Source organism: Scomber japonicus, chromosome 5 (assembly GCF_027409825.1).
Source record: "Scomber japonicus isolate fScoJap1 chromosome 5, fScoJap1.pri, whole genome shotgun sequence".
In the NCBI taxonomy this organism is placed as follows: Eukaryota; Metazoa; Chordata; class Actinopteri; order Scombriformes; family Scombridae; genus Scomber; species Scomber japonicus.
The window spans coordinates 20,504,593-20,525,097 of NC_070582.1; the positions used below are offsets into that span (position 1 = coordinate 20,504,593).

The following is a 20,505-nucleotide window of genomic DNA, read 5'->3' on the forward strand; positions in this document are numbered from 1 at the left end:
TAGGACTTTGTATGAAAGCCAGGCAGGACCCTCCCTCTTCACTCAGGCACACACCCATGGATTGGCCACTGCAGTCCACGGCCGCACAGACGTCCGGTTGTTTGTTGTTCTCCTGAAGATTCTCCTTTGTGTCTTGAGTCCGCCCCTCCAATCGAAGGCTGCCTCAAACACTGTCTGTATTCTATAGGAAAAGAGCTTACATAGAGTTGTCATTGATGAGCTAAACCTCTAAGCTTAGCTAAGCATGGTGATGTCTAATGCTCACAAGTGACAGAATTAAAGGCTCCATGCATTTAAGTGTGTATGTGTCAAATGCACTGCTTGTGGAATGACCAGGTAACACTTTGAAAGAAGATCTTAAATGAAAGGAAAGATTTGTTAGTCTCCACCATGCAGCCTTCATCATTAGTGTCAGTTTCCAGAAGTGCAGTCAGGAACAGTTTACATGATTCTTGTAGTTATTTTATTCCCATTTTGAGACTTCCTTCTTCAGTAGGGCAGTGGACGAGAAGAGTAAAACATCACATAAGTCTCAGTTGTGGAATAACTCCCTTTAGGATCATTACAGAAGTAGGTTGTGTGACTCTGCGATAAAATAACCATATTATCAGGTTATTTGAACTATAATTCCTTTGAATCAAACCATATTATTTCAATATCAAGTTGAGAGAAGATGAGGCAGGAAATTGTCTTTTAGAAAGTTAAATAATGGCACAGGCACACAGGAGGCCAATAAAGTACAAGAATAAGAAGACAAGAACTAAATAACTTGCTGGGCTCCAACAGCAGTGAAGGTAAACTGAGCATGCTAAACCCTCACTTGCCAATACGGCTGTTGAAAGCTGAACCAGGCACACACCCATTAGAAAAGTGGACAGTGCTTTCTTGCACGGCGGCTTGTTTCAAAGCTCAGCAACCTGCAGGCTGAACACACACGGTGGAAATATGCGCTATAATTGATTACCAAGCCAAAGAATTGTCATGTGTGCCTAATCTTCCCCTGAATGACTCAGAGCCTGATCAGCACCATGGACAGCGTCCGGAGGAACCATTTATTATCACTGATATTTCTCACATAGTGGAAATAGTGTAACTAAACTTCCCTGCTTATTCCTGTTTAGTGAGGTAACAGTGGAATGATTCAGTATTTAATAGATGCCTGTAGTTTCTTTAGGGGTCACTACTTTAAGGGACTATTTGTTGTTATCAAAAAAAAAAGACACTCTGGGCAGTTTTATAAAATACTTATTTTTTCATTCAATTCCTGGCTGGGTACATGTGAGACACAGATTGCTCTTGCAGTGTTATGCTGTATCTCTGTTCCAGGTATGTCCTGTGCTGTGAAAGGACAGTGATAAGACACCTGTACTCTGGGTACAGTACAGATTAAAACAGGGCAGGACTCTGGTATCAGTTTCTGCGCCGGCCACGGCTGTGTAAAGGCACAGCATGTTTCTGACTGAAGGAGAGTTTGTGTGTTCATGTGAGTCTGTCTGCATTGGAGGGACACAAAAAACAGACATGGAGGTAGAAGAGAAAGACAATATAATGAGGAAAAGGGTCAGATTCTGGTATAAGTCAGACATTAAATAGAACAACAAAGTTATTTTCTAATTGGCGGACTGATACAATAAGATGATCCATGTGTGAGAGTGCTGGCCGTCTTTGGGATTAGTTGGTTGATCTGTCCTCTGCACACAAGCACCTGAATACTTTCTCAGACATAAAGAACATGACCAAATGTAATTATTTTATAAATATATCATCAAAGAGAATGTGACTTGTTCATGATATGTTAGTGCACACATGGTATTTTTTCTCCTTTAGAAACAGTCCTATTTAGTCAGAGTTGCAGTTGCAGAGAGCAACTCCCTACACAAATATCTCCCCCTAATGGCCTGCAAATGAATGGACCTCCCCTTTCTGTGTCTAAAAGAATAAGAATATCACACACATTACTGTAAAAGACAATTTTATTGAATGTTCTCTCTTGTTTGTTTTTATTTCACAGATATCAAGACCCTGGAATGCTGATGTTTCAAGAGCAACCTACGGCACCAGACTGCCATAAAGCACAATGTCTCAAAATCGTCCCGACAACGGCTTCACGGCAACCAATCCACAGCAAACTCAGAGCCACTGTTAAATATTAAATAGAAGACGATAAGAAAAATAACAGGAGACGGAAATCACTCACATTCTTCTGGTTAAACATCAACAAGGGAAGAAACAAAGAAATTAAAGATTCTGGACTCCAGAAATAAGATCCTCCACCATCTGTACTTGCTATGCAAATGGAAATGGATCATCCCATAAATACCTCCAAATTGTAATTAAGATATACCAGAGTGTAGATTATTATTACGTAGGTTGAGTCAAATAGAAAAACAGAAAAAAAATATGATGTCCACACCCCTTTAGCACATGCCCAGAAATCAGGATGTTGTAAATATTGTACAGAAAACAGATAGGGACATTGATAAGAAATACAACTATTGCAGAATAATGTATATAGTCATAAGAATCACACCTCTAGTGTGTTTATATATCCATGAGTGTCACATGCCCATTACTCCTTATTTCTTCTATGCCCAAAAAGATTTAGCACAATGATTAACCAAGACTTTCTGTATCTCAATAGGAAACATCAACATCTACATAGAACTAGACGACAGGATGCTGAATAAACAAACATTAATTGGGAAGACACAAAAGTTGCCATATAGTGCACTATTACTGGAATCAAATGCATATGCCATAGAGTGTATGCCCATTAGATGTTCCTGTGCTGTTAGCAAGACAGGTTATTTGCTTCTTTGAACTCTTTTAACTAGACAGTCACAAAATGCAAAAAACTGGAGATACGCTGAGTTACAACAGTCTACAGAGACTAACAGAGATCCCTGAATCCATCCCATATCTTCTCACGTCCCCCCTGCTCCCATTGTAAACTACCGCAGCAGTGCTGAACACAACTCAAACTTTGATTAATTCAATAGAGTGTATATGAAAACCCCTCCTGTACTGTGTATGTAGTGTGTTTTAGATCCCCTTAGTGACGTGACATATCCAGATGGACTTCCGTGGTTTGGCAGCTTTCTTATATAGTGCAGTCAGAATACAGTTACTTTATATTGTTTATACCTAACTGGATATCACCGTGAACCAACATCCTTTTTCTTTGATTCCTGTTTGGCTAGTCCCCTTGCCCCTCCTCCTCTCCCTCCTCCTCCTCCTGCTCCTCCGTCCATCAGAGGGCCTGTATGCCTGCGGGCCTCTCTGCAACCAGGTGCTCGCTCAGCTCCCACAGCCTGGCAGCGCTGCTCTGGTCCTGGGCCTGGATGGACGGTAGGCAGCGGAAGCAGTTGTTGAAGTACATGCCGCCTAACCCCTCCAGCTCTGGAGCTATGGCACAGTACACCGTGGTGGCTGCACCTTGTTGCTGTGGACAGAGAAACACACAGAAGAAGACATGAGCTTAGCGGGCAAATAATGAGACGACGAGACAGCGTCAGCCTGCAGGAGGAGACAAAATACGGAGAACTCATCTACTGACACACAGACATTAGGACTTGTCCTGTCCAGAGAAAAGGAGAGAGGACCGACCTCAGTATGTCCTCTGTGAGACACACACACACACACTCACACTCACACACACAGACACACACACATACAAACACACATACACACACAGACAAACACACACGGTTAAAGAGACAGAAAAAAAGACTCTACACGCTGTCTCTCCTCTCCCTGCAGCCCATGATGACTGGGTCATATTACCATGGGAACAGCATAACCCCTTACTGTACATATATTTATATACATATATTTATTTATTTATTTCTCTACTTGGTGTGTACAGGACCTCTGGCTATATGGGACCATGAGAATGCTACAGATGTATAGACTCAAAGTGGAGAAGGTGAGATCATGGACAAGAAAATTATACCAGCTCCTGTTTGGATGGGAATCACCAGGGAAACCGCAGCTTTTATGTATATTGTAAAAGAACTGGTTTTAATGCCATGGTTATGAATATGTATATTTTCACATGTGTATGTATATGGGCTCAGCCAGGCCTTCAAAGTTGAGAATAAGTATTGTAAATGATGCAAGAACAATTCTGTATCTATGTGTTTGAATCAGAGGTTGGTTGGTTGGTTGGTTCACTGGATAAACAATACTTCCACTTACAATACACTAACACACACACACACACACATAACTAGGTTTTCCCTCTGGCTTTTTCTAAGTAAGTCCACTCTCATTTTTAGACAAGTTTAAATCTGATGATCACTCAAGTCTCAACCCGGAAAATGACTCTGTTTCATGTCATCTCAAGCTGAGACGCACTGTAAAAAGTAAAACAGTATTTGGACGCAACCTGCTAAGTTCTCTAATACACCCTGCCCCATCAGTCAGTAATTAGTAGGGATATTCTTGGGGGAGCGAGATTTCTGTGACATTTGAAAATGAAAGTTGAAACTGCAGCAGAATAAACACGTCAGAGAGAATTACACACATAACCCTGCTGCTCAAAGAGGGATCTTTCATGTTGCAGCTCCGGCTAAAAGCTGCTGTGACAGCTTCCCTGCAAACTGCAAGGCTGGAGACGACTTCTATATGGCCACATGAAATGGCTTGCCTCTTTATCTCCCAATGAGAGGGAGAGAGAGAGTGAGATGGGGAGGTGGGGGATGGCAGAGAGAGTAAGAGGGAACACTGATGTGACGACTAAGGACTAGTGTTTAGCACAGAGCACTGGCACACACTGAGACAACCCCCTGTATATGCAGTACTCAAACATGGGCAACACACACAACCATACACACATGCATAATAGAGCCACATTACATGCCAACTGTTTGAACAGCTTCCTAAAGCAGCTGTGAAACCAACACACATGAAGTGTCCATTGAGGTCTAAAGCGTTTTTACTTTCACACACAAGTACAAAAATATGCACATAAATGCAAATGCAATGAACAAAAAATACACACAAAGTACATTCCAAGAAATATTTTTCTCATCAACACACCCAAAGCCACCCACCCATGCACACACACAAACAGTTACACACAACCCCCTCTAAGCTCTAAGTAAACTTCCGCCAGGAGGAGCCCTGGTGTGTAACGTCGCAGCAGCAGATTGAGCGTGTTTGAAGTGCAGTGTGATGAGAGAGCTGGTAAACAGCAGATGAAAAGGCAGCATCTCTCTGTGTGTCGCTGTCTGTCTCACCTGCCAGTGGGGTGATAACTTCATCCACATCACATGTCACCATATCAAAGAAAGACAAATGCCAAGCAGTGTCTCAGAGTTACAGGTTCACACACGCTCAGTTTAACTCATCTCCCCCGCTTAGGGCATCTGATTTAGCTCGTCTGAAAGCTAAATGCCTTTTAAACTCCACTGAAGATTTCAGCGCCAGAGGCTCTGACTCGCTGATGCCCCCTTTAACTTGGCTGACTTTCAGAGCAGTGTTGATGTGTCCAGTTACCAAACACCCGTCCCACTATAAAGTTTAAATACTGATAAACAAATTAAAAAGCCTTCAAGTTTATAATCCAGATTTATGTGGCTGAGTTTATAGTGAAGTCTGAAGTCAGTATTTTTTTTCCAAAACTGCTTTCAATTTCTGAAAATATTTCCTAGAAAAGCAAGAATCTGTTTCTTTACAGGCTGCAACAGTCCAGTTAGTGGTGATTGGAGAATTACATTTACTCTTTTGTGCTGTGTGTCCAGCGATGTGCTATTTTATTGGTGTTTAGCTCATCCCACTCACCACTTGACCTTGTGACCTCTGTAGAAGATAAGGCTGATGAGATTAGGCATTAACATGCTCAACCACCCACCACAGCCATCTATCATTGTGTGTGTGTGTGTGTGTGTGTGTGTGTGTGTGTGTGTGTGTGTAGAGATAGGACGATGGGAACATGTGAGGTAGTGCTAAAGAGAAAAAGAGGGGGTGTGCAGTAACCGTAATACACTTGCATTAGACACAGACACACATTCATATGTGCATGCCTGAACATGAGCATGTGCATACACACGCGCACAAACAGATACGCAAATAAACACTTGGGACAATCCACATGAAAAGTAATGTCACTGAGGCAGTGTTGATCATACACATCTCCCCTCTAACAGCCATTTCTAACCCATGTGGAACTGTAGATTATGCCTGTAAATTTACAAACTGATGGATTTTGCTTTGTGTCTTTCTACTAAAACGTAATGTGAATCATTCCCTTGTGTACAGTAGTTTTCAGAAAAACATCTGTCGTGTTTTTAGAGTTTCTCTCTTCTAACCAGAGCTGTGGACTTAAATTTAGGTCCAGCTTAATTTGCAAAAATTAAGGCTTCAAGACTTCAAGGCTTGACTGACTCATCTGCAGTGAGACATCAAAGCAGAGCACAGCAGAGAATTAAAAACTAAACCTGACCAATTTTGAATGGACACATTATCAGTAAAAATATAATAACAATACTAATACATGGTTTACTTTACTCAACTAGTTATGTTACAAGTTTCTGCAAAAAATGTTTGGCAGGATATTGTAGTCAATAAAAAGGATTTATGAATTATCGTGATTAAATTAATCATTGTCTGGTTGCTCCGCCTATTGCTGTGCAATTGGCCTATTCAGAGAGCCAGACACATGGTTCTACCACAAATATTTTATTGATTTTATTCCCTCCAAGTCATCTCTGTAAGAGATAATGGTACATCATCAGCGTTTACACTATGAATTTATAGCTGCTTTAGAGACTCAATCTCAGTGACTGTATGTAAAACACTATTAACAAAGTTTTGAAAGGAAAGTGCTCAAATTTGCTAACCTAGTGCCATGTCATTAATGAGCACAGCCACAGACCTGAAAGAGACTTCACTTGAACTGAAGACTTCACTTGGAATTTTTCCAAAATAATGAAACTCAAATCAAACTGATTTGGGGAGGGGAGAAGATTTGACAAAGTGAGGTGCACCAAACCAACCTAAATCTGAAATTGTCAGCATCACAGCAATATAACAAACCAAAGGAGCAGGACAGTACCAAGTAAGAGCAGATTTCATGGCTTACTTCTGTGTATATCTGATTTTGTGGGTAGTGAAAACAAGCAGAAATACCAAGAGAAATAAATACCATCAAAACACAACAAGCCTGCATTTAGTCTGGAAACTACCACTATGGCTCTGGAACTGCTCTGGGATCAGATCCAAGTCTTCCAATATCAGTATCGACTCGATACCCAACAACCTCATGGACTTACAAAAGAAATGTCCTTGTATAGTATTACGCAATTACCAATGGTTGCAAACTCCTTATTGAGCGTATTCAAAAGCAAAAAAGGTATGTGGGGGAGATGTGATGTTGAATTTACAGTAATGTTTTTTTGCCGTGTTCTGTTCTGTGTCTTCATCATCCAAGTTGTACTCAGCCGTATGAGCTTTCTCTGACCCTATGCATGTGACCCTTCACCCCCACATCTGTAGTTATGGCATTGACCTCTCCCTCTGACCTGGATGTAAATAAACCCAGTACTGTAGAGCAGTCTGTTTTTGGCCCATCCCTGTACATACGAACTTGTAAATACAAACAGCTATGCATGCTGAAAACCTAGCAATTCTTTCAGGTACTTTTATAATCCCCAAATTCTCATATGGCATGTGATGAAAAAATTAATAATAAAAAAAGGAAAACAGATAAGATTAAAATAAAAAAAAAAGTTTAAAATAAATGAGTTGATAATATTGTCAGGCAATATCCTCTCTTGGACAGTGTGTGTAGAGTCTTCCTGTTTTTTTTACTCCTGTGGGTGGTTCTCTTCCTTTGCCTGTCCTTATGTGTTTCTGCTCACCATCTGTGTCAGTTGGCGTTTGTACAGCAGCAAGGGTTGAGGCAGAGAAGAGCAGGGGAGCATGCATCAGCTGACCTCTGTGATGGCACTCCAATTCAGCAGCAGTGCTAAACGTTGGCAAAGCTATTTATGCCTGGGACACAATATGAGAGGTTCATCTCCTGGCATGAACTAGACAACATTACAGCATATGTCCATGCTTGTCATGTTAAGGCCTGCTGGATGTGTAGTAGATCTTTACATCATTTGCTGTCAGAAACAAAATTTAGATTTTTTAAAAATTAAAAATTCCTAGCCTGCTTGAAAGCTGTTAACCACAGAAATCCCACCTGTAATTTGAAGTACACCTTGTTCTTTAAGGTACATTTCTTGCTAATACTATTTACTCTGTTTTGGATCTGGCCATATTTTAGAAAAAATAAACACATTTTTTTCCTCATTGATAACTGGTAAAATACTGAAATCCTAACTTGGTGGATAAAATATTTTCTACAGTCCAAAATAATAAGGTTATAGCATATAGGTTTCGAAGATATTCCTGGCTTGAAGCCCCATTAAAGGGATCAGGAGGAGTGCAATTTTTGCCTCAGCCCTCTGCCCAGCTTCGTGGACTAGCTATCCTGAAAGTGGACTCCAAAGGGATTGTGATTCTGTTTCAGGAATGTGTTTTTTTCAACCTGTGATGTTTAAAATAGATGGAGGTGTCTGATTTTTAATCTGTGCTAAAGATATTTTACATTTAATAAATAACCATTGAAATCAAAACCTTTGTCCTCTCTGTCCTCTCTGTGTGTGTGTGTGTGTGTGTGTGTGTGTGTGTGTGTGTGTGTGTGTGTGTGTGTGTGTGTGTGTGTGTGTGTGTGTGTGTGTGTGTGTGTGTGTGTGTGTGTGTGTGTGTGTGTGTGTGTGAAAGTGTGTGCTTGTGAACATGTGTGTATGCAGTTTGCCCTCAGCCGTGGTAACCTCTGCGAGCTGACAGCTCAGCTGAGCGTGCCTGGTCCAGCTGTAGAGGGAATCCTGGGTAACGCCGTCCCATCAAATAAACAAGCTATTCCTCCATTCAGCTTGACCACTCAACCAAGAGGAGAGGAGATTAGCACCTCAAACACCTCAGAGCACACTTCAGAAAGCACCCTGACACTCACCCCTATGACTCTGTGTTGACCTCCGTAACCCTGACTGGGGTAGGCCAGAGGTCACGTTAGATGAAAGCAAGTAAAGGTGCTGTGCCTGTTGTCAAATCTATTAAAGAATTGAAGTCATATAATAATACAAAGGAAGCAAACCATTCACTTCTACACAATAAATACATGCTAAAGCGTTTAGTGAAGTGGGTGCCACGTCCATAATCTGACAGAGAATGAGTGGTTCTCCTCATCATGGGTCTCCACAGTGATTAAACTGCCACTGGTCATCTGTGTGTACCCTCCATTAGCCTACCGGCTGATGGCTAATACTCACCTACTGGCAGCATGATCCCCTGAGGGGCATTAAGGAAAGGATGGAAGGACTAGGCTCCTCCCTCCCTCCTTCTCTTTCCTTTCTTTCATCATGCCTGCTCAATCTCTCTGTCTTCCTTGTCTTGCTCCCTGCTCCTTCCGTAGCCCCTTCTTTCCATCAACCCTCTCCAGATCCCTATTCCCCCAGCAGCACCATCCCCCTCTGGCCTTATAATTTACAGGACTGGGCATAGAGGGCTGCTGTAGCTGAGGTCTCACGGGTAAACGGTCATAGTAGGACCTCTTGGAGGTAAATGGACTTTCTTTCCCTGGAGTCCCAGATCACAGTTGAGCTCTGTTGACATTCTTTCTTTCTATATGGTACACAAACAAACAGAGTGGTGTGGTAAAGGATGAGAATGTGGAGAGAGAAGACCAGAGGGACAAACTATGGAGGAGTGACAGGAACAACCCCCCCACCCCCAGCACATACACCCCCCACTATTTCTCTCCTTTTCTCTCTGCGCCCCTCGCTTTACCCCTTTTGCGCCAGATAAGATCAACCGAGTGTCAGTCATCAACAGCCTCCTGTCACACTGTGATTGTTCATCTGTTATGTATGTGTGTGTGTGTGTGTGTGTGTGTGTGTGTGTGTAGTCCAACGCGACATTGCTGCATACATTTAATGCCTGCATGTTTGAGGGAACAATAGAAGAAGTAAGTGAGGAACGAGGTACAGGGTATGCAAAGGACACAAGGTAGAGGAGGGGGAGGCATAAAGAGGAAAGGAGGGACAAAGACACCGGATTAGGAAAGAAAGGAGAGGAGATGAGGGAGCTAGGACATGAGGCATTCAAGGGGAAAACGACAGGGAGTCAGAAGGACTTGCGCAGCGACTGTGAAACTATCTCATTTTTATCTTGCAAGAGGACTTCCGAAGTGATCCGCACAACCTAATTATTTTCCCCTAATAAAAGCAACATATGCTAAGACAATAAAAGGCCTTATTGGACACCTATTCATTAAAGAGGAGCAGTAAAAGGAGCAGGACTCATGCACAAGGATTAGCTTTTAAAAGGGCTTTTCTCTGGCTGGAAATGGCCTTAGTCTTCCTTTAGCACACCCATATGGATGCATAGCCCACCATAAAAGATCTGAATTATACATGAAGAGGTATGGCTACCTTATTGGCTGTGATCTGCTTTTTCACTCTCAACTGATTGTGTCCATGCCTTATACCTCAAAGTTTGGATGGAATGGATCTACTGTGTATGAGCGCTACAAGGCTTGTAGTTTTGAGCCAAGAAATGCTCAAATGTAAAATACATATCGCTAATGGCAACGACTCAGCAGCGATAAGATAAGCCAGAATTCATAAAAGTTGGTTAAGTTAGTAACACCCAGTTGAAATAAAGCATGCTGGTGACTCACATCTGACAGTTTGACACAGTGAAGTCATTATTCCATATGGTCAATGTACTGTAAGTGTCAGTATGTTTCTATTATGAGCAGAGCAATGCTGTCTATGTGTCGGTATGTGAGTGTGTGATGAGCTGGTGTAATAGGGCCACACACAGGTGTGTGTATGCTCACCTCCTCACTGATGCACCAGCTAATTGGTCTCCTGCGGCAATCTGACATATTCACACACTCACAATCACAAATACACATTCAAGTGCACACCAATCCCAAAACACACACACACACACACACACACACACAATTTAGTACACAGTGCAATAGTTATATCCACATGTATACAGACTGTGCAAAAATGCACACGTGCAAACACGATCATGGTAGCTCTCGCATGCACAGACAGCCCGCAGAGTGCATTTCCAAATGAACTCATTATCACAGCACTGACTCCAAGTGAAGAATGACACTCTAACAGACTGCTCATACTGTACACACACCTACTCTAAAGTACTGTAAAAAAAAAAAAAAAAAAAAAGCTATGACCAGAATAGTGTGCTGTAAAACACAAGCTATGAAAGAAAATGTACTCAAGAGCCAAACACCTCTAAAAGTCTAAGTGTCTAAGGAGCCACGTAAGCCATGAAACACAATACAAACATTATCTGTCTTTTTGTTATGTTAAATAGCAGTGATGATAGTAGCCACCCCTCCAACAGTGGACATGCACCCGGCTGTAACAGTTACTGAGAATACAATCCCAAAATTTAACATTACAACTGAGCAAGAAACCCGATTGTTCAACAGAGCAGAGATACATTTTAAATCATACAAAGGAAAGGAAAAGTATTTTTAGGCAAATGACTGACATGGATGGAAAAAGAAACTGAATGATAACTAGTCCAGTCCCACCGAATGCATAAAAAGTGGTTTTCAGTTGAAAAAGATTTTTTTATCCTGAATATTTTGTTTATTTGCTCTCTGAAATATTGTCCCATTCATGCACATCTTAACCCTAATATAGGTTCATCTCACTCTTTGGATGTGGCAGGAGAAAAAAATGTCTGTTCATATTGTCTATCCTGCTCATTTAGCCACCCCCACTCCTGGAGGTCGAGAGAGGGATGTTCTGTTTTAAATAAGAAGGCAGTACTGGCCCATTAAACTCTGATAGTAATGATATTAATTTGGCAGGAACGTGTCATTTTCACAGAAGAGCAACTAGCTGAACTGTCATTACGCACCCACACACACAGGCTCTCTCTCTCTCTCTCTCTCTCTCTCTCTCTCTCTCTCTCTCTCTCTCTCTCTCTCTCTCTCTCTCTCTCTCTCTCTCTCTCTCTCTCTCTCTCTCTCTCTCTCTCTCTCTCTCTCTCTCTCTCTCTCTCTCTCTCTCTCTCTCTCTCTCTCTCTCTCTCTCTCTCTCTCTCTCTCTCTCTCTCTCTCTCTCTCTCTCTCTCTCTCTCTCTCTCCCTCATATACACAGAACCAGGAACATATCACAGGATTGCAGCTAGCGGTAACATTATGAGAGAGTCTGAGAGATCTGCTAATGGGATAGATTAGTCTGCCCTTGGTCACAATGGCTACAATGGAGTGACTGTAGCTGTGACTTATATCCATGTCCCACCACCTTCCACCCCCTTTTACTCTCAACTTCTGTACTTTCTCCTGCTTCTTCTCCTCTCTCCCCTGTGATCTTCCAATCAATCCAGGTTCACATTTTAGTCTGTCTCTTGCTGTATCCTCCAGGTTCATGACTAGGTGCTGGAAACATATTAGAGCGGAAACTGAGTATACGAGTGAGGAGAGCACGGCAGAACTGTTTGCGTTGCAGCCAGGATGGATCATTATGGATCATTGTTAATGAAGCCTAATGAGAATAGAGATTCTTACAAATTAATATATGAAGGAAATAAACGGCAATCACTGTTAGATGTTGCAATCACCAAGACTGTCATAAAATACTAAAAATAAATCATCCACTCATGCTTCTAGAGTGCCCTCTAATAGTTGACTAAAGTCTAAAGTCTTGGTCAACCAAGATTTCATTGGTCCGTTAGTCACAGGAAAAACAGTCAGGAGCTGCATCTTGTCAAAATTTTGTCAAAACCTAGCTAGGCAGTGTATAAAACGCTAAGAGGGTTAATGTAAAACAATGGATATAGGATGTGGTAAAAATGTGGTGACACCCAACAGAGGCAACCAATAGTGTAACTTTATTCAGTCAGTGACCCAGTCTACCCGGGACATCAGAAGCTCTGATTACTCTGGAAATATCGGTTAGCTTTGGCACAGATTAGGGTTTATGAGGATTATAAGAGGATTTAACAGAACTAATTGACCCACAGGACTGAAAAGGTAACTCAGTCTTTTTGTATTTTTTTTTTTGTATTTCTGCACCAATCTGAGAAGTTGTCCTTGGCAACTATTTGTAAAAGGGCAGGCACAGGAAAAAAACTTGGCTGTTGGTTTGGACACAAGTGATCCAAATCCAGCTGCCTTGCAGGTGAACTGTGATGTAGCACCATTTTATGATGCCACAAATATGTATTTAAATAATAATAAATGTAATTAACATAAACATGCAATGACTAGTTGACTAATGGCTTGAATTTAACAACTACTAGTCGACTTGGAAAATCTTTGGTTGGGGAAAATCCTACTTCTATTATTAGCAGAATTAAATTTCCACAGATGTAAGCATAGTTTGAGTCTGGTTTCTTGTGCAACTCAGAAACGCTGAGAAGAAATGGAGAATATGGTGGCAGATGAAGAACAGAAAAATATAGGTGGTCAATGAACCAGTTGCAAACCAGAGCAGCCAGTTGGAGACTTATGTTGTCCCACATGACAACGTACCTGGGCTGCTCTGGGCCATCCATCTGTTCGGCTGGAGTGAGGATATTGTGTAGTGTGTCCAGGAAAGCGATGAGATGGGCAGTATTGTATGAGCCAAGGGTTGAATGGTGATGGAAGACACGTTGGTGATTTATAGCTGCACACATGGTGATATTCTACATTCACTGGCCAGGAACCTCTACAATGGCATGCTGGCTGATGATGTTCTTTCCCCATTGCGGCCTTTTTGCGAGGTTGAAACCCACTTCATCAATAACTATGAATTTATGGGGAAATGAAGAACTGAAGTACAAAACATTCCAGTAATGTGTCTTCAGTGATCCAGTCATTTGAGTTTGTAGTTGCTTTAGCATCATTGAATTATTTGCTTTAGCCTTACATACTATTTCAGTCACTTGTTGAGATGTCAAAAGTCTTCCTCTTCCACCATGACATGGTAGTCTTCGAGTTTCATAAAATATACATGTCTAATACTGCAAAATACTATAATTATTAAAACAATACAGTAACAAAACTGTAAATTGACAAAGTAGGAGTCTCATTCCTCTTGCTCTATCTCTCTCTGCAAAGTTGGCATCCATTGCTCTTAAAGAAAGGAGAGCTCATCTTTGGCCCTTTTATGGTTAAAGCTATGATTCCTAATTGAAAAGTAACAGGTGTTTGCCTGTATGAAGAGTCAATGGTATGATTAGCTGTTTGAGTTTAGCAATCTGAATGGCAGTATCTTCCATGTGAACACAAGAAATTATGGAGAATTGTGTGTAGTGTTCTGCAAAAACAAACAAAAAGCAGGAAATGTGTTTGTATGTGTGTAGAATTGGTGTAAGATAAGGTAAAGAAGTTTTAGGTTTTAGTCACTGTGTCTCAAGATAAAGTGTTAATGTGTAAGCAGCTGAGTAGAAGTGTAAATTAATTGCCATTGTGCCAGGATTTCAGAGCCTTTAGACCATCTCAATGAAAATGTGTGCACATTCACAGATATTGATTAAACATGTGAAAGTTAAGAGAGACACACGAGTAAACGTACAGTATTTGATTTGTGAATTATCATTGTGTATTTGCATTTTAAGCAGTCCCGACATCCTGCTGCACTTATTGGACTATGACACTAATAAGACCTGTCCAGCACCTGTCTCTGTAAAACTGCTAAATATACTCACACACACTGTCACATGAACACACACACATTCGACCACATGATGACCCTCAAAACGTAAAGTAAAAACACTAAAGAGGGATGTGCCAGTGCATTGCGCAGTGTAAGAAGAAACTGAATGTATTTACCTGTTTTTATTGGTATGCTGATCCACTTGTATTTATGCATGTGTGAGTCAGTGTGAAAGTGTGTGTGTGTGTGTGTGTGTGTGTGTGTGTGTTTCTATGTGTGTCAACGCTGACCCCATCTCGGCACTCCTGACCGGTTGAATGCAGGCTGCATAAATTAGTGCTGATGCTCTGCAATGTAATTATGCTGCTGTCAGGACGGCCCCTCTACTCAAATTCATTTTAATAAAGTTGGTCTCCAAGGTTACCGACCAGGGGTCACCTTCGGTGTCAGCCCCTATGGATCGCACCCACGGAACACTCTGAAAGTCTGTGGTCTGAGTATGGTAACACCTTAACACGACAGCCTGAACCCCCTGCATCACAACACAAACACACACCTCCCACTGACTTACTCAGGAAAGAGAAAGGCGGGTAGCAGAGGGAGGAGGGTGGAAACATGAGTGGTAGAAATGAAGATATGTTACAAAGAGAGAGAGGAGGATCAAAACTGTTAAAGTGAGAAGGTAGAATAGAAAATGTAGGGGGAAGAGGGGAGAGAGGAGAGAGGAGTGGGAGGGTGAAAAAGGAGAGAGGGTGGGAGCATGAAGGAAGGAATAAAAATTAGACGAAAAGAGCAAAAAGAGAGAGGGGACAAAGGTAGGTGGACAAGGAGAGGGCAAGGGAGTGTCTCTCTTGGGCAGATGGCGGGGTGTATTCTCATTTGTCCTGCTACAGTGTGTGTGTGCTAACACTAACCTCCAGGGCAGAGCTGCAGCACAGAACACGCTCTCAATTAGCCAATAACACAGACCTGCGCATGCAGCTGGGAGAGGGAGAGGCACTGGTCTGCCAGTTAAACATTCAGGTCGAGCAAACACTAATGCAATATAAGCTGAATGAAGAACTACATAACTTAAATTTTGGATACATTTCTAATTTTTTCAAATACCATTACATTACTGGAGGGTCCAGTATAGTATGGCGTTGTGCCTAATGGCGGTGGAGTCAGGCTGTAACTACCTTGGTCAATAAAATGTCAGAAAACTGTAAAAGTTGTAACTGTTTCCAAAAGCTAAAGATGTAACCTGAAAAGTCTTCTTTAATCCCAACGAACAGTCCACAATCCAAAGATATTCTGTTTACTACTGAAATAACTACAAGAAACCAGAAAATATTTCCACCTTAAAAGCTGGGTAATGTAAAGTTGGTGATTCATTTTCTGTTCGATTAATCAATTAATTAGCTAAACCTTCTAGCATGAGTGGTTATGTATTTTAAGCAGTGTACAGTATACTAATCATGCTCTAAATGATTGACATGCAATTTATAATCATTTTGTCATGAAAAATTTAAGATTTTATTTTATCCCAGTTTCAAAGACAAATACTGGTAAAAATTATTCTGACTTAATAATCTGACAAATACAGAGTGATTTATACTGTATGCATCAATTATGGCTGACATTGTAGATAATGCTTTTATTTTGTCAATTTTTATATTTTTTTATATGTTGTATGTGCTTAGTTCTAGATTTCAATTGAACAGTCATTACAAACATCGGTAATGTTTAGGATTTTTTTTTGTCAGTGAAGTAAGGGAAATGGTTAATTACAAATGGCACAGACAAACACCAGGTTGGCTTTAATATTAATCCTAAAATCACATTAAGGTTTTGCTTCTTGTTACTAAGCAATCACACTAATATAAATTCATCAGCTACCTTTGACCGGACTGTATCATTTTCCTAATTACCACCTGCGTTTGATGTTGCAACCTGTGCATATTGAAATATCAGTGTGTGCCTGACCAAATTCACACAAACAGTCTCTCTGCACTCTCTTTGGTCTGCTATCATTCAGTGTGTGAGTGTGGAGTCTAGCCGCGTGGGCCGGGGTGACTTTGACTGCCTGTGTAATAGTTACAGCGGCATGCTTTGTTAGCTGCAGGTAATTTATGGTTGAACTGGCCTGATAGTCTGATACAATCGACTGCCCCGACTGTCTTTACCAGCCGGCCCCAAAGACACAGAGGAAGACTCTATTCGAGAAGGGGAAGAGAGGAAAGAGACACAGAGAGAGAGAGAGAGAGAGAGATGGAGGTAGTAGGCTACAGGGTTTATTTGAACTGTTGCTACTGAAAGGGAAGAATCTGGATTTATAGAAGACACAGAAAAATTATGAAGCAAAAATTAGTGTGACATAAGTGTACTGGGAAATGAGTAATGCAGGTGAAAGGCAGTGAGAGGGTGAGCGAAATTAAAGAGTTGCAGAGCAGTTAAGTTCTCAGCATCTCTCTTGAGGTGTGTTGAGAATTAGATTGCATTAAAGACTGACAGTCCATTCATCTGAACCACACCAAGACGGAACATTTAGTTAATTGAATGATTAATAAATTCAGCTCAGTCACACATTTCACTCTGGTGTTGGCTTTGGATAAAAATGTCTGCCAAATGGCAGACGTCATACATCACTTGTTTGAAATGCTTTGCTTTAGACTCGTGCCGAGCATCAGTATAACTTGAGCTAGTTCAGCCGTGTATACAAAGCAGAAGAGATACAGCTGCAGCATAGTAAGTTGTTTAACCTTGTGCTTTGGTGGCCTGTCTGTCTTCCTCTCTGTTTCATCAGTAGAAGATTTTTTATTTTTTTTCTGTTGCTGCAAGACACAAGTTCTTCAACTCAAACTAAAGCATCAGTTCAACTGGAGAGTCAATTAATACCTGTCTTTTCAATATGGAGAGGCACACAAGTCTCCACACCCATTTTGCAACACCTTTCTTCACCTAATACAGACAGGCACAGACCCTTGCTCTATATTTACCTTTCCTTCAACCCCTCCCTAAATCCAGTTAGGCAGCAAGATCCTCGCCCCTTCCTGCTCCTCCCTCGTACCTCTTCCTCTAAGATTGGCTACTCTAATCCAGTCTGTCAGGCCAACCAGGTCCCTGACTGCTGTTCGCCTTTCATCTCCCACCTTCAAACAGAATGACCATGCTTTCATAACCCTGTGTGAGTGACAGGTAGGGGAGTCAGGTGGAGACAGGCCTGTGATATGGACAGGCACTTTGTCCTGTTTAAATACACTAATGGAGGATAAGAGGCTTGTCAGGGGGACAGTTGGAGATAGGACGGGACAGAAAACACAGACACTCATCTTTACTTATGGACAATTTGTGAATGCAAAGATGGGGATGTGCAATATATTACATCAGATAGCAAAGGATGCGGTAGAGGATACGCATTTTCGGTCTCACTTTAACTTTGTGTTTGTTTCACCCTTAACAGAAAGACTGATTTAACACAGTTTGCATGATGATGTAAAGTAAAACCACATTTCAAAGAGCTCTTAAAGAACAAAGGAGAGCTACTCAGTTTGCACACAGAGCAACTGACTGATGTTTGCAGACACAAGAGTCCAAGAACGGGGTTTCTCTTATTCCTGAGCGAAACACTCCAATTCCAGAGTTACATTAACACACAAATCACCGGTGAACACACACACACACACACACACACACACACACAAACACACTCTCATCTGAATCACAGCTTACACACCCAGTAGGCAGCCTTTTGGATAGATGGCACCTGCATACAGGAAGAGGGGGCACACAAATAGGATTCGAGAGTGGAAGTGGGGGTGGGGGGGTGAGTCCATAAATAGGATTGTGTAGGAAGCAGGGCGAGCTAAATAGGATTGTAATGTACAGGAAAGGATGTATAAATAGGATATGAGAGTCAGAGCTGTGTTCTCACTAGTTCCACGTCCCTGCGGTATAGGTGTTCTCTAGGACTGGCCTGCAGCATGTATGCATGTGTGTGTGAGTGAGTGTGTGTAAGTAAAGGCCATTAATGTGGAGGCTAATCTTGATGCACCTGTCTCCTCAGGCAGAGTGTGACCTCCACTAGCCAGGTTCACCCATGTTCGTCCTCCCATCCCATTCCTCACCTCCTCCCTCTCTTTCTCTTCAATCCTCACATCCCTTACCCTTTTCATTTCTTCTCACTTTGCTATTCATACTTCATCAATGATATATGCGTTGTTTTGTTTCTCTCTCTCTCTTTCTCTATCATCTTGACCTCTTTGAGCAGGTAAACTGTCGCTCGTGCTGGGTGAACGATGCTCCCCCTCTAAGTGAGGTCGACGGTCAAATCTCTGACTCCCTTTTTCTCTCTCTCTGTCTTTCTTTCTCTCTCTCTCTGTTTTTGGGGTCAGTGGGCTTTGGGAGCTGTCAGCTCAGTGCTGGTGTCTGCTGGCTGACGGACTAAGATCAGAGGTCAAGGGTCAAGGGTTAGAGGGCAGGACGTGACCCTAAAGACAAACAGCCTGTCATTCTCCACACAGGGGGTAATGTAGTGTGAGCATACATACAGTGTGTGCATGAATGTGTTTGGCTCGCTCATATTTACATGTTGATGCTCTCTTTTTTGCATACACTCGTACCTTACCTCAACCTATAGTGTGTGTGTGTGTGTGTGTGTGTGTGTGTGTGTGTGTGTGTGTGTCTGTGTCTGTGTGTCTGTGTGTCTGTGTGTGTTTGCGTGTGTCTGGCATAAGATGTGATATGGTGTGTGTGATGTGTCATGTTAGTATGGCATGCATCTATTAGCCTGTTTATGGTTTCCTGTCAGAGCAGCTCCTCTCCTCCGCTCATGATTACATTACAAACCCGTTTACACAACCAAGGTCACAATGGACCGCAATGAAAAAATCATCTTCCCTATAAGCCAACGCAACAATGCATACGAAACTGACAAAGACCCAGGCACTTAGTCACACACGGTGAGCAACACATACATATTCTCACACAGTCATATCATCATATTTTAAACACCAAGGTAACTGTGTATGTTTGTGTGTGTGTGGACGAGGAAAGCACACTGCCTCCTCAGACAGGTAATGGATGGCAGGACTAAAAGAGACTGAGGGGAATTAAGATAAACACACTCTGATAAAACCAACCTGCCTAGCCGCCCCGCTGTCCCTTTACCAGGAATTAAAACATATCACATATGCTGTGCGTACACAGACGTGTGTAAAAATGTGCACATACACACTTATACCTTTGTGTGCATGCAGACACATACACACACCCATACTGTACACTTAGGATTTTATTATGGATTTATATATAAAGCCATGCTTAAACAGTGGAATAAATGTGTGGACAGTGGTGGCTCTTTGAGTAATTGATCTATGAATTACACACAAGAGATCTTGTAAATTATGAAGACAAATAAACCCCTCCATATATCAGACCCATATTATAAAATATTAAGCAGATTTAAACAGATAGAAATGTATCTGCACAGACAAGGACATTTATTTTTTGCTCTTCGGTGTTCTACATACAGATTATGCAGACTAACCTGCCGACAATCATATTCTGGGTCCAGAGCCAAGCTTGGATGACAGAAAGAATGACGTTGGTCCCACATTTTTGCTGGAGTAATTGCAGTGGAAATAACTTTGACTGAACAAAATTAATGTTATTTAAAGTTACTGTAGTTATAAGGCCATCGGTTCCTGCACCTGCATGTAAAGAAGGCATAAAATACATTTGTCTAAGTTGGCCCAAAATAGAGTAATATTTCAGACTACTTAAAGGATAGGTGCACCCTTTTTTCATTTTTTTTTTTGGCTTATTAGAATCAGAATCA

At 41.6% G+C, this 20,505-nt stretch overlaps 2 protein-coding genes across 2 annotated transcripts in view; one reads left to right on the forward strand and one right to left on the reverse strand.

The window, feature by feature from the left end:
* LOC128358478 (transcription factor Maf) overlaps positions 1-3,187 on the forward strand; it is a 45,126-nt gene extending 41,939 nt beyond the window's left edge. The window contains exon 3 of the mRNA XM_053318775.1: positions 2,012-3,187. The gene's annotated coding sequence lies outside the window, so the exon portion shown is untranslated. The remainder of the gene's footprint in view (positions 1-2,011) is intronic.
* A 42-nt stretch (positions 3,188-3,229) lies between these two features.
* wwox (WW domain containing oxidoreductase) overlaps positions 3,230-20,505 on the reverse strand; it is a 130,398-nt gene continuing 113,122 nt past the window's right edge. Inside the window, exon 9 of the mRNA XM_053318774.1 lies at positions 3,230-3,442. Within this exon, the coding sequence (XP_053174749.1) occupies positions 3,251-3,442 (192 nt within the window). The 3' untranslated portion in view covers positions 3,230-3,250. The remainder of the gene's footprint in view (positions 3,443-20,505) is intronic.